This window comes from Triticum dicoccoides, chromosome 3A (assembly GCF_002162155.2).
Source record: "Triticum dicoccoides isolate Atlit2015 ecotype Zavitan chromosome 3A, WEW_v2.0, whole genome shotgun sequence".
NCBI lineage: Eukaryota > Viridiplantae > Streptophyta > Magnoliopsida > Poales > Poaceae > Triticum > Triticum dicoccoides.
In genome coordinates this window covers 120,097,247-120,111,086 of record NC_041384.1, presented here as the reverse complement: position 1 = coordinate 120,111,086, position 13,840 = coordinate 120,097,247, and the positions used below count along the sequence as shown (strand labels likewise).

Here is a 13,840-nt window from a genome sequence, read left to right as displayed (position 1 = left end):
GAACGCGACAAAGCTCATCCGTAGAGACGGACTGTTAGATGGGTGGAGAGTTAGCGAGTAATCCGTGCAAGGGTGTTGTGTGGCCTTAGGACGTTGTAGCTGTCTCAAAGCATTGTACTTAGCCATCTTGGCTTTCCTTAATCTATGTTTCTCATGTGTCCAACTTTGGATGTATCCTTGAAAAATATATATAGAAAGCATAAAAACCAAAACATTTCTAGCATACATGTCTTTGATGTTCTACTCATGCATGAAGTTGAAATGACTTCGGTCTTCTTCTCGGCGAAAAAAAGGACAACAACAACGAATTCGCAGCTGCAAAAACCTTGAATAGTACTTTCATATAGATCCGTTTTTGTGGTTATTTACAGCGAAGATCACCAAAGTTATTTCTTTATGAAACGTTACACATGAGTATAACAAATACCATATTCGTTACCAAAAAGTTTCAAAAATAATTGCCATTTTTTACATTAAAAAGAACCGATTAGGGTGTGCCTAGACCCAGGTTCATGTGTGTATTTTCGGCTTAATCCTTTTTCATCGCCACTTTGGCCTTCCTGACCTCGCAGCCTCTAGCTACGGTGCTGCCTTGCTATCATATCACCCCCTTTCAAGACCAAATATTCACCCTGGTGTTTCAATATATTTGAAGAAAATAATGAGCTTGAAAGCCGGTGGCGACATTGTCACAACGATGTTGTCTTGCACGACGGCTGGAACGTGAGCCGGCAGTGGGCATGAGTAGTGGCCGCGGACACAGAAGCCATCGAGGGTTATTTTGTTTTTAACCCAAGGGGCGCCCAAAGGCGCCATTCATTGAACTTCCATACACATTTTACATCATGGATACAGAACCCATAGCTTACAAAGTTGCTCAAAGCTAGCAACACTGAGCATTGCATACCCCTATGAGATGAGCTAATACAGTGCAAGGTAGGAGGTACCGTAGAAAGCTTTTTCAGCGAGTCTTTTGCACAGTTATGAGCAACACCATTCAAATCCCTTTTGACGTGATATATCTTTAACATAAAATCCTTGGAACAATTAAAGTATTCTGCTATCAATGAATGGATTTCCAAATGTCCTAGGTTTGAACTTTTTGAATATATGTCGCCAGAAAAGCCGCGGCTCTTGCAAGTACCTGATTATCTGTCAAAATGGTGGCCTGGTGTAGTTGAAGTACTTCTGCTATTTCAGAAGCAAAGAGAAGCGCCTTGGCTTCAGCCTGAAGAGGAGAGCCAACAACACCGCTGCTGGCCATGTTGGTTTTAAGTTGGTTTCAAGTTGTACGTTGTTCATTGCAAATGTATAATGTGGAGTATATGTCTATTCCTGTAGCAGGCTGGAGAGAGGGGTTTTCGATGCCACATATGTAAATATTGAAAACCTTCAAGATTCAAATCACTTCTAATTGTGCTTCCATGAGGTGGAGACAAACTTTAGGTGGGTGGTGAGCAAACGTAGATGCTAGTCTGCTCCAACGTTCACGACATCTGCAAACCAAATCGAACGTTCTAAACCAATGATAGTCACAAGCAAGATGAAGTGAGTGCCCATGTTCATCCTTCACAAGCTAAAATCCATCAGCAAGAAGCTTCGGTCGGTCTTAACTCTCAAGAATTGAAACCAGAAGCGAGATCAATACATCAGACAAGGAAGACCACCAGCACACCGCCCGATCACAGTTCACCAGCCCATTATTTCTGTTCCCAGTAGGTGTCTACGACATGCTACAGATTCAGAGCAATCCTTCCGAAGCAGAGCAGCCTACAGCCGCGGCCGGGGCGCCGCCGCGTCGGCGCCGTAGTCCTTGACCTTGGCCCACACGGCGGGCCACATGGCCTTCCTGATCTCGGCCACGACCTCCCCGTCCCACCCCCTGGCCGCGAGCCCCTCGGCCGCCGCGACGGCCGCGGCCACCACGTCGTCGACGCCGCCGTCCGCGGCCGCGTCCACCAGGCCCCGCCGCACCGCCTCCGCGGCCGTCATCTTGTCCCCCCGGAGGAGCATGTCCCGCCTGGCCGCGGCGTCGGAGACCTTCTGCAGGAGCAGCTCCGCGAAGTAGTCGACGATCTTGATGCCGGCGTCGACCTCGCTCATGTACAGGAACCCGCGGGAGGCGCGCATGACGGCGGAGTCGTGCGCGAGGGCCAGCGCGCAGCCGGCGGCGGCGGCGTGGCCCGTGACGGCGGCCACGGTGGGCATGGGGAGCGCGAGCAGGTCGGCGACGAGGCCCCGGAAGGCCTCGCTCATGGCGGTGTGGAGGTGGGGCGGGACCGTGCGCGCCCAGGCCTGGTCGAAGCCGTTGGAGAAGTACTTGCCCTCGGCGGCCAGGACGAGGGCGCCGGCGCCGGGGGAGGCGGCCACGGCGGCGCGGATGGCCGAGATGAGGGCTGGGCCGAGGCGGTGCTCGCCGGCGCCGGTGAGGGTGATGAGGTGGACGCGGCCGCGCCTCTCCACGGTGCACATGCTTGCCGTGTCCATTTGGGGGGATTCGCAGCAGGTGACAGAATGTGTTTGGCAAGGGCGGCTAGACTTGCTGTGGTTTACCCTAATCATCTAGTACTAATTACACGAGCTTCCCAGCAATTTCGTTCTCTCTTACCATTGGCTAGTTGGCTCAACTTTCGCCATTAAAAATGGCAAAACTGACAGCGAAACTAATGATATTGGTTTCGACCCTTGAACGACATTGCGCAAGTTGAAACCGGACATGATTCCTCATGCGTCGTTATAAATAATAATTCTAAGAAAAATACTACTCCCTCTGATAGGAAATAAGTTTCAACTAAAAGCACGACACTTATTTCCGATCAAAGAGAGTAATAATGGTTAAACTCAGAATAATCGGAATATTTTTTTTAGCATACATGGTCAACCATTCTACTCCGGGGCATTCTGGGCGAGAATGACAAAAAATCAAGGTTATACTTGTAAACCTCCGGGGCATTCTGGGCGAAAATGATAAAAAATCAAAGTTATACTTATAAACACTGTTTGAAGTTATATTGTATTTTCACTACGGCATATCCTAGTGTCATTTCTTCATGAAATTTCATACACAGGTGAAATGGTCGACAAGTAAATTTAAGAAACTTTTGTGTGTGAAATGTGTTTTTTACTGTATATCTTCAACAAAACACTGTCATCTGACGCTCTAAAGAAGCGGCTCAACTAAAAATGCCATCTGTGCCAGGCGAACGTTCATTCCATCATTTACAGATTTCTTCCAGCTGCTGAAATGGACCGATGTGATGAAGCAGTCACAGTAAGGGCCTGTAATCACCCACTCCCAGAATATGTGGAGCGGGGAAACCACAACTCCTTCGATCTTAACAGCAGCTCCGCCAACTCCGTTCCTGGAGTTGTGGAGCGGAGGGATACCGAATAGGGCACAAGTTCAGGTGGACGAACCAAAAATTAGAGAAGATTTGAGAGTGGCCATACAAAAGGCAGTCTATCATAAGACAAACATATACTCTATTGTTCAGAGAGGATAAAACAGAAGAGAGCCTCTTAGACGAAAGTGCGCATCAAACAGAAATCATCCAGCTTGAGTACAGGCAAAACTGACAAAGCATTTTTGGTTTCTAGGTAACATACATATCCAGCAACCAGGTGAACTTAATTAACTCAAGGTCTAAAGAGAGCTACGTCCTTCTTAGCTCGCATGGGACTTGTTGAGGATGACACCCTCATACTTGACCTGGAACCACTTCATGGCGTCCTCCTTGGTGACCCTCTGGTGGATACCGACACGGGCCTTGCACCTGCGGCGGCGGGAGACGCGGTACCCAGCACGCTCGAGCACCACGAAGAAGTCCATACCGTAGATGCCGGTAGATGGATCATACCTGAAAAGGAAACATGGTTAGTTACTGGTCAGAAGTGCCAATCGTCATTGAACAACCACTGAGAACTGTGTGCTATCAGCAAATAGACATAACGATGTACTGCAAATACTTGGTAAATGAAGGTAGTAGTGCCCAAAATCCAAAGGTTAAAAGGACATAGGCAGTGGCCACACAATGCGTAGCCAAACTAAAGTCAATCAGTTATTTGCACTATTAAACTGAAAGGGAAAACTTATCCAAAATGATTCCAATAGATCGTCAAATATTAACGGTGCCAACAGGAACCAAGGCCTTTCGTTGGTCATCTCTGACATACAAATATGTGTGATGCTAGTTAAATGCTTGAGAACCAAGTCAGGATTTGGCATATGAATCAATTGAGTAAATAAATCCAATCTAACAATATTGATTAAGCCCATTTCTAACAAATATTCTAGGCATTACTAAATAATGAGTGCATTAAACAACTTATTAGGGATTTTAACAATAAGAGTAGCTGCCTAATGATACTGTAGCCCCTACTATAACTTCAGCCAAACATCTTTCAGCTCTATGATTTTGGTTTCAGCTATTTAAGAATGAAACAGAATCATCTACTTGATTAATAATAAGTATTAACCAGTCCAAACAAGCACCACATTGACAAAAAAAAGAGATGCAACAAGGTCAACTTACTTCATGCCGAGATCGATGTGCTCCTGGATACCGAAGCCAAAGCAGCCGGTGTCGCTGAAGTTCCTCCTGAGCAGCTCGTACTCCTTCACCTTCAGGCCACTCTCCAGCAGCTGCATCGCCTTCTCACCCCTGATAGTCACGTAGCACGCAATCTTCTCATTACGCCTGATACCGAACGACCTGACAGTGTACCTCGCTGCAATAGCACAATACCTTTCCTATTAGGACCAACTACATTGACCTCAATTGACAGATCCAAGGGAACAAGTCGGATTTAAGAAGCTCACCCTTGGAGAACACAGGTGACTGTCCGCTCAGCTGCTCCAGCACCTATCAAATTAAGAACAACAATGCAGTTAACATCCATCGATGATTTGCAGTTAACCAGTATTATTTAGAGACCAGGAATGCAGAGAAATCACTTGAACTACTCGGTGCCACTGAGACAACACTGATTAAGGTCAATCTACAACAAGCAAAATGGAGCAGAAACGACTGACCACGGGGAAACAACAGTTATTACTCCCTCCGTCCGGAAAAACTTGTCCCAAGCTTATCTCTCAAATGGATGTATCTAGCACTAACTTGGTGCTAGATTCATCCATTTGAGGGACAAGCTTTTTTGGACGGAGGGAGTACATGGTACCAGCATCAGCATCAGAAGCCGATGCATGTCCTACTAGCAATCTACAAAGGACACCCCAGATTGAATAAGCCAGTGCCGATTTCTGCCAGATACAATTCCACAAACTAGGACTAGATTGCTATGAGCGAACAAGAACAACCAAAACAATATACTGACATCTGAATCACACGCGCGCGAGCGCATCAACGAGGCGAGCGGGAGGGTAAATAGACGGGCATATATATACCTTGGAGGCGCGGGTGAGGCGATCTCCGCTCTCGCCGACGGAGATGTTGAGGACGAGCTTCTGCACCTTGATGTCCCGCATGGGGTTCAGCTGCTTCTTCTCCGTCGACTGCAAGCACCAAAACACAGACAACAACGTATCGTCAGAACACCAGGAACCCGAGCAACCAGAAGGAGTTGGAACAATCGACGGGGCGGAGGGGAACTCACCATGGCAGCGGATCTGGGGAGCGGCGGCGGGGGGGAGGAGAGGGGGAGGGGGGGAGGGGTTTAAAGCGTGGTGCGGGGCGGCGGCGGCAGCGGCTTTGTAGGGAGGGAGAGGAGGAAACCCTAGCGCGGAGGGTGCTTATATGCGTAGAATTACGTCCGTGCCCCCGTGTGCAGGGGTGGAATGGAGGGTGGTTTAGTAATTTTGGTTAATCCGGCTTTGGAGCGCAAAAAAAAGGGAAAAAATTCCGTCGCCGGGACTTGAACCCGGGTCTCTCGGGTGAGAGCCGAGTATCCTAACCACCTAGACTACGACGGAAGCTGGTAGATTTGACGAGATTTTGTAATAAAGCTAGTCGTGTTTGAAGTGGTGAACAAATAGCATCTCGCATATCGAAAAGATTAAACCTGCAAGTTTTCAATTTATCTCCTAATTTGTGTATTCAATTTACTACTCCCTCCAGTCCTTTTTAGTCCGCACATTAGCTTTGACTGAAGTCAAAGTTTGCTAAGTTTGACCAAATTTATATTAGAAAATATTAACATCTATAACATCTAATAAATATAATATAAAAATATATTCTGAGATGGATCTAATAATAAATGTGTTGTTATGTGAATGTTAATAATTTTATGTATAAACTTGGTCAAAGTTGGATGAAATTGACTTCAGACAAACCTAATATGCAGAATAAAAAGGATCGGAGGGAGTACCTAGTTCTTAATTTGCACGTAACAGTTTTGAGAAGACCGAATCTACCATGTATCCAAATGGACTAGTTGCAATTGTGATTAGTTGAATTTGATCACCTAGTTGAGAAATAGTTTGCGTTGTTCATTATTCTTGCACCTTATCTTCTTATATGAAGATGATGACATGTACAGTAACAATTACAGCTTTTCGAACCGTATCAAATGTTACTTTTTTTCTTAAATACTTATATATTTACGTAGTTCGTTCCGCACAAATGAGCACGGCAGCCCACACCTTCATGTTCTTTGGTGTCGAAGACCTTTGACGAACGCGTGCTGGCCATAGTAGCTGCTTACCTTGCTTCAGGCGTACGACTTTCCTCTATATATCTCACAAACAATCTAGTTGAGAAATTTGCCCTTGGGCGTATCAAATGTTTCTACTGTTCTGATTATCTTTAATAAATCGAACTTTTTATCTACAAGGTGAACGGGCGCAGTATGCACGTGTTCATGGTCTAGTTATGACATACAAGTCCAAACTTCATCGTCTGGTAGTGAGTACTTGTTTGGAGAAGCATGTATTACGTGCTTCAAAAATCTACTCATGCAGGCTTTTATCAGTAACTATCGTTCAAACGAGGACCCTCGCCTTTTGGTATAGTAGGTTATCCTTGTTCACCGTAGGTATTATGTACCTAGAATAATTTATTTATTTATTGACAAAGAGAAGATATAAATATCGAGAAGATATCAATTACACTCAATCTCTACAACAACGAAATGTCCTAAAGACATTAGGGATGCATGCAACTGCAGGACGAACCACAATAATGATCAATTTCTTGTAACTGCAGGACGAACCACCATGAAGACAACACACAAAGTCTAAATTATTCCACAAGCGACCCCTCCAAAAAGAAAACAATGCACAAACGCCGTCGTCGCCCGATTATAGATTTTAGATTTTCACCATGGAGAAAATTCGTGCTCTAAAAAACAATGCCTTCAACAAGTCCACTGTCAGGCACAACCAATTAAGGCCAGAACTTGGGTTTTCACCCTGAAAGCTAAGACTCTGTACTCCTCCTGTGTTGTCGCCCCCACTTGCCGATGTCGCTGCTACACCAAGCAAACTCCTCATCGTCTGGAAGACTAGATCCGCCAGTATTAGGCCTCAGACCTTAGCCACCATGACCTTCTCCGCCACTATCTTCACCATGAAAATTGAAATACCGACATGTCACATAATGTCAATAGACAACGAAGCTTCACGTCATGCCTTCCAGAAGCAACATGGGCTGAATTATGGGCGCACACGACCGAATTCCATTCGATCCAGCAATCTACAGGCGTCAAGCACCCAAAGGAGATCTCTTGCGGAGCCTTCCGGAACTCGTCAACGGCCAGATCAATGAGGGTCGGCATCAAGTAGAACACCGTCTTGGTGCTAGAAGAAACCTAGGACTGCCTCCATTATTGAAGCAAAACCAATAGGCCCCGCGTCACTGGTTAGAATAACGGAGGAGAAGGCAACCACGACGCTGCCTGTGCGGACGCGCCACTCGCCCCTGCCTCGCCACTCTTACTCGCGCCAGGCCAAGGCCAGAATTGTTGGGATTGAACTAGGTATTGAGATACCGACGATCGAATCTCGGGCAAGTAACATACCGATGACAAAGGGAACAACGTATGTTGTTATGCGGTCTGACCGATAAAGATCTTTGTAGAATATGTGGGAGCCAATATGAGCATCTAGGTTCCGCTATTGGTTATTGACCGGAGACGTGTCTCGGTCATGTCTACATTGTTCTCGAACCCATAGGGTCCGCACGCTTAAGGTTTCGATGATAGTTATATTATGAGTTTATGAGTTTTGATGTACCGAAGGAGTTCGGAGTCCTGGATGAGATCGGGGACATGACTAGGAGTCTCGAAATGGTCGAGACGTAAAGATCGACATATTGGACGACTATATTCGGACATCGGAAAGGTTCCGAGTGATTCGGGTATTTTTCAGAGTACCGGAGAGTTACGGGAATATGTATTGGGCCTTATTAGGCCATACGGGAAAGAAGGAAAAGGCCTCAAGGGTGGCCGCACCCCTCCCCTTGGTCTAGTCCGAATTGGACTAGGGAAGGGGGGCGCCCCCTTCCTTCCTTCTCCTTTTCCCTTCCTCTTTTCCTATTCCATATGGGAGGTGGAATCCTACTAGGACTAGGGAGTCCTAGTAGGACTCCACACTTGGCGCGCCCCCTCTTAGGCCGGCCTCCTCCTCCCTTGCTCCTTTATATACGGGTGCATGGGGCACCCCAAAGACACAACAATTGATTATTGATCTCTTAGCCGTGTGCGGTGCCCCTTTCCACCATAATCCTCGATAATATTGTAGCAGTGCTTAGGCGAAGCCTTGCGATGGTAGAACATCAAGATCGTCACCACGCCGTCGTGCTGACGGAACTCTTCCCCGACATTCTGCTGGATCGGAGTCCGAGGATCGTCATCGAGCTGAACGTGTGCTAGAACTCGGAGGTGCCGTAGTTTCGGTGCTTGATCGGTCGGGTCGTGAAAACGTACGACTACATCAACCGCGTTGTGCTAATGCTTCCGCTTCCGGTCTATGAGGGTACGTAGACAACACTCTCCCCTCTCGTTGCTATGCATCACCATGATCTTGCGTGTGTGTAGGAATTTTTTTGAAATTACTACGTTCCCCAACAGTGGTATCAGAGCCTAGGTTTTATGTGTTGATGTTGTGCACGAGTAGAACACAAGTGAGTTGTGGGCGATATAAGTCATACTGCTTACCAGCATGTCATACTTTGGTTCGGCGGTATTGTTGGATGAAGCAGTCCGGACCGACACAAGCGAGACTGGTTTTACCGCCGTGCTATGCACACAGGTGACTAGCGGGTGTCAGTTTCTCCAACTTTAGTTGAACCGAGTGTGGCTACGCCCGATCCTTGAGAAGGTTAAAACAGCACCAACTTGACAAACTATCGTTGTGGTTTTGATGCGTAGGTAAGAACGGTTCTTGCTCAGCGTGTGGCAGCCGCGTAAAACTTGCAACAACTAAGTAGAGGACGTCTAACTTGTTTTTGCAGGGCATGTTGTGATGTGATATGGTCAAGACGTGATGAGATATAAGTTGTTGTATAAGATGATCATGTTTTGTTGAAGTTATCAACAACTGGCAGAAGCCTTATGGTTGTCTCTTTATTGCATAAGATGCAAGCACCAAATAATTGCTTTACTTTATCGCTATGCGATAGCAATAGTTGCAAGAGCAATAGTTGACGAGACGACCATGTGACGACACATTGATATAGATCAAGATGATGAAGATCATGGTGTCATGCCGGTGATGATGGAAATCATGACGATATTTTGGAGATGGAGATCAAAGGCACAAGATGATGATGGCCATATCATGTCACATATATTTTGATTGCATGTGATGTTTATCTTTTATGCATCTTATCTTGCTTTAATTGACGGTAGCATTATAAGATGATCTCTCACTAAATTTCAAGATAAAAGTGTTCTCCCTGAGTATGCACCGTTGCCAAAGTTCGTCGTGCCCAGACACCACGTGATGATCGGGTGTGATAAGCTCTACGTCCATCTACAATGGGTGCAAGCCAATTTTGCACACGCAGAATACTCAGGTTAAACTTGACGAGCCTAGCATATGCAGATATGGCCTCGGAACACTGAGACTGAAAGGTCGAGCGTGAATCATATAGTAGATATGATCAACATAGTGATGTTCACCATTGAAAACTACTCCATTTCAGGTGATGATCGGTTATGGTTTAGTTGATTTGGATCACGTGATCACTTAGAAGATTAGAGGGATGTCTTTCTAAGTGGGAGTTCTTAAGTAATATGATTAATTGAACTTAAATTTATCATGAACTTAGTCCTGGTAGTATTAGCATATCTATGTTGTAGATCAATAGGTCGTGTTTAGCTCCCCTGTTTTATTTTTGATATGTTCCTAGAGAAAACTAAGTTGAAAGATGTTAGTAGCAATGATGCGGATTGGATCCGTGATCTGAGGTTTATCCTCATTGCTGCACAGAAGAATTATGTCCTTAATGCACCGCTAGGTGACAGACCTATTGCAGGAGCAGATGCAGACGTCATGAACGTTTGGCTAGCTCAATATGATGACTATTTGATAGTTTAGTGCACCATGCTTAACAGCTTAGAATCGAGACTTCAAAGACGCTTTGAACATCATGGATCATATGGATGTTCTAGGAGTTGAAGTTAATATTTCAAGCAAATACCCGAGTTGAGAGATATGAAGTCTCCAACAAGTTCTATAGCTAAAAGATGGAGGAGAATAGCTCAAGAAGTGAGCATGTGTTCAGATTGTCTGGGTACTACAATCGCTTGAATCAAGTGGGAGTTAATCTTCCAGATAAAATAGTGATTGACAGAATTCTCTAGTCACCATCACCAAGTTAGTAGAACTTCGTGATGAACTATAGTATGCAAGGGATGATGAAAACGATTCCCGAGATTTTCATGATGATGAAATCGATGAAGGTAGAAATCAAGAAAGAGCATCAAGTGTTGATGATTAACAAGATCACTAGTTTCAAGAAAAGGGCAAAGGGAAAGAAAGGGAACTTCAAGAAGAACGGCAAGCAAGTTGCTGCTGAAGTGAAGAAACCCAAGTCTGGACCTAAGCTTGAGACTAAGTGCTTCTACTACAAATGAACTGGTCACTAGAAGCGGAACTACCACAAGTATTTGGTGGATAAGAAGGATGGCAAAGTGAACAAAGCTATATTTGATATACATGTTATTGATGTGTACTTTACTAGTGTTTATAGCAACCCCTCGGTATTTGATACTGGTTCAGTTGCTAAGAGTAGTAACTCGAAATGGGAGTTGCAAAATAAACAGAGACTAGTTAAGGGTGAAGTGACGATGTGTGTTCAATTAATCTATCTCACCTATATTATGAAGCAGCTGCTAGGCCTGATACCGGGCTCCGCGCACCTTTGGTACTTCTGGAGGGCAAGCTGTTTTATAGTGACTTCTTTCTTAGGGTAGGGCGACGAATACTTCCAATTCCGGAAAGAACGGAATGCATGGGGATAAAAAAATAGAAAAATGCAGATTTTCTATGAAATCCTTTCTTTCCATAGATGTATCTGGTCTGAGACGACACGCGCATATGTTTTCTTGCTGGGGCGGACACGGATTTCTCTCTAAAGGCGAAGAAAAAGAAGTGGGCGAACACTCGGCCCAGCGGGCGAACATGCCGGCTCCGGCTCCGCGCACCTGCTGACACCTTTCGCATCTTTTTGAAAGTAAATTACATCGATCCTCGGTGCTAGGTACTCAGGTAAGTAAATCCTGAGGATAGAACTAGAGCAAGGAAGTGGTTCCAAGATTGATATGATCATCATCGCACACTCCCTATACTTTCGGGATTAGTGTTGAACCTAAATAAATGTTATTTGGTGTTTGCGTTGAGCATAAATATGATTGGATCATGTTTATTGCAATACGGTTATTCATGTAAATTAGAGAATAATTGTTGTTCTGTTTACATGAATAAAACCTTCTATGATCATACACCCAATGAAAATGGTTTGTTGGATCTCGATCATGGTGATACACATTTTCATAATATTGAAGCCAAAAGATGCAAAGTTAATAATGATAGTGCAACTTATTTGTGGCACTGCCGTTTAGGTCATATTGGTGTAAAGCGCATGAAGAAAATCCATGCTGATGGGCTTTTGGAATCACTTGATTATGAATCAGTTGATGCTTGCAAACCATGCCTCATGGGCAAGATGACTAAGACTCTGTTCTCCGGAACAATGGAGCGAGCAACAAACTTGATTGGAAATAATACATACTGATGTATGCAGTCCAATGAGTGTTGAGGCTCGCAGCGGGTATCGTTATTTTCCGACCTTCACAGATGATTTGAGCAGATATGGGTATATCTACTTGATGAAACACAAGTCTGAAACATTTGAAAAGTTCAAAGAATTTCAGAGTGAAGTGGAGAATCATCGTAACAAAATAAAAGTTTCTATGATATGATCGCAGAAGTAAAATATTTGAGTTATGAGTTTGGCCTTTAGTTAAAACAATGTGGAATAGTTTCACAAAATCGTGCCACCTGGAACACCACAGCATAATGGTGTGTCCGAACGTCATAACCGTACTATTATTGGATATAGTGCAATCTATGATGTTTCTTACCGATTAACCACTATAGTTTTGAGGTTATGCATTAGGGACAGCTACATTCACGTTAAATAGGGCACCATCTAAATCCGTTGAGACGACATCATATGAACTATGGTTTGGCAAGAAACCTAAGCTGTTGTTTCTTAAAGTTTGAGGTTGCAATGCTTATGTGAAAAAGTTTCAACCTGATAAGCTCAAACCCAAATCAGAGAAGTGCGTCTTCATAGGATACCCAAAAAGAAAATGTTGGGTACACCTTCTATCACAGATCCAAAGGCAAGATATTCATTGCTGAGAATGGATCCTTTCTAGAGAAGGAGTTTCTCTCGAAAGAAGTGAGTGGGAGAAAAGTAGAACTTGATGAGGTAACTGTACCTGCTCCCTTATTGGAAAGTAGTTCATCATGGAAATCTGTTCCTGTGACTACTACACCAATTAGTGAGGAAGCTAATGATGATGATCATGTAACTTCAGATCAAGTTACTACCGAACCTAGTAGGTAAACCAGAGTGAGATCCGCACCAGAGTGGTACGGTAATCCTGTTTTGGAGGTCATGTTACTTGACCATGACGAACCTACGAACTATGAGGAAGCGATGATGAGCCCAGATTCCGCGAAATGGCTCGAGGCCATGAAATCTGAGATGAGATCCATGTATAAGAACAAAGTATGGACTTTGATTGACTTGCCCAAAGATCAGCGAGCCATTGAGATTAAATGGATCTTCAAGAGGAAGACGGACGCTGATAGTAGTGTTACTATCTACAAAGCTAGAATTGTTGCAAAAAGGTTTTTGACAAGTTCAAGGTGTTGACCACGATGAGAATTTCTCACTCGTATCTATGCTTAAGTCTGTCCGAATCATGTTAGCTATTGCCGCATTATATGAAATCAGGCAAATGGATAAACAAAACTGCATTCCTTAATAGGATTTATTAAAGAAGAGTTGTATATGATGCAACTAGAAGGTTTTGTCAATCCTAAAGGTACTAACAAAATATGCAAGCTCCAGCGATCCATCTATGGACTGGTGCAAGCATCTCGGAGTTGGAATATACGCTTTGATAAGTTGATCAAAGCATATAGTTTTATACAGACTTGCGGTGAAGTCTGTATTTACAAGAAAGTGAGTGGGAGCACTACAACATTTCTGATAAGTATATGTATGACATATTGTTGATCGGAGATGATGTAGAATTATTCTGCAAAGCATAAAGGAATGTTTGAAAGGAGTTTTTCAAAGAAATACCTCGGTGAAGCTGCTTACATATTGAGCATCAAGATCTATAGAGATAGATCAAGACGCTT

At 44.3% G+C, this 13,840-nt stretch overlaps 2 protein-coding genes and 1 non-coding gene across 3 annotated transcripts; all 3 read right to left on the bottom strand.

The window, feature by feature from the left end:
- Nucleotides 1–1,535: 1,535 nt before the first annotated feature.
- On the bottom strand, nucleotides 1,536–2,513 carry LOC119267497 (enoyl-CoA delta isomerase 2, peroxisomal-like). The gene has a single exon (XM_037548883.1). The coding sequence runs from the start codon at nucleotides 2,485–2,487 to the stop codon at nucleotides 1,771–1,773; it is 717 nt and encodes a 238-aa protein (XP_037404780.1). The 5' UTR covers nucleotides 2,488–2,513; the 3' UTR covers nucleotides 1,536–1,770.
- Nucleotides 2,514–3,441: 928 nt separating this feature from the next.
- LOC119267496 (60S ribosomal protein L11-like) lies at nucleotides 3,442–5,713 on the bottom strand. The gene is made up of 5 exons (XM_037548882.1): nucleotides 5,614–5,713; nucleotides 5,405–5,512; nucleotides 4,820–4,862; nucleotides 4,533–4,728; nucleotides 3,442–3,857 (listed from the first exon to the last, which is right to left on the bottom strand). The coding sequence occupies exons 1-5, from the start codon at nucleotides 5,614–5,616 to the stop codon at nucleotides 3,665–3,667; spliced, it is 543 nt and encodes a 180-aa protein (XP_037404779.1). The 5' UTR covers nucleotides 5,617–5,713; the 3' UTR covers nucleotides 3,442–3,664.
- Nucleotides 5,714–5,856: 143 nt separating this feature from the next.
- On the bottom strand, nucleotides 5,857–5,929 carry TRNAE-CUC. The gene has a single exon. It is a non-coding gene; the product is annotated as a tRNA-Glu (tRNA).
- Nucleotides 5,930–13,840: the final 7,911 nt, after the last annotated feature.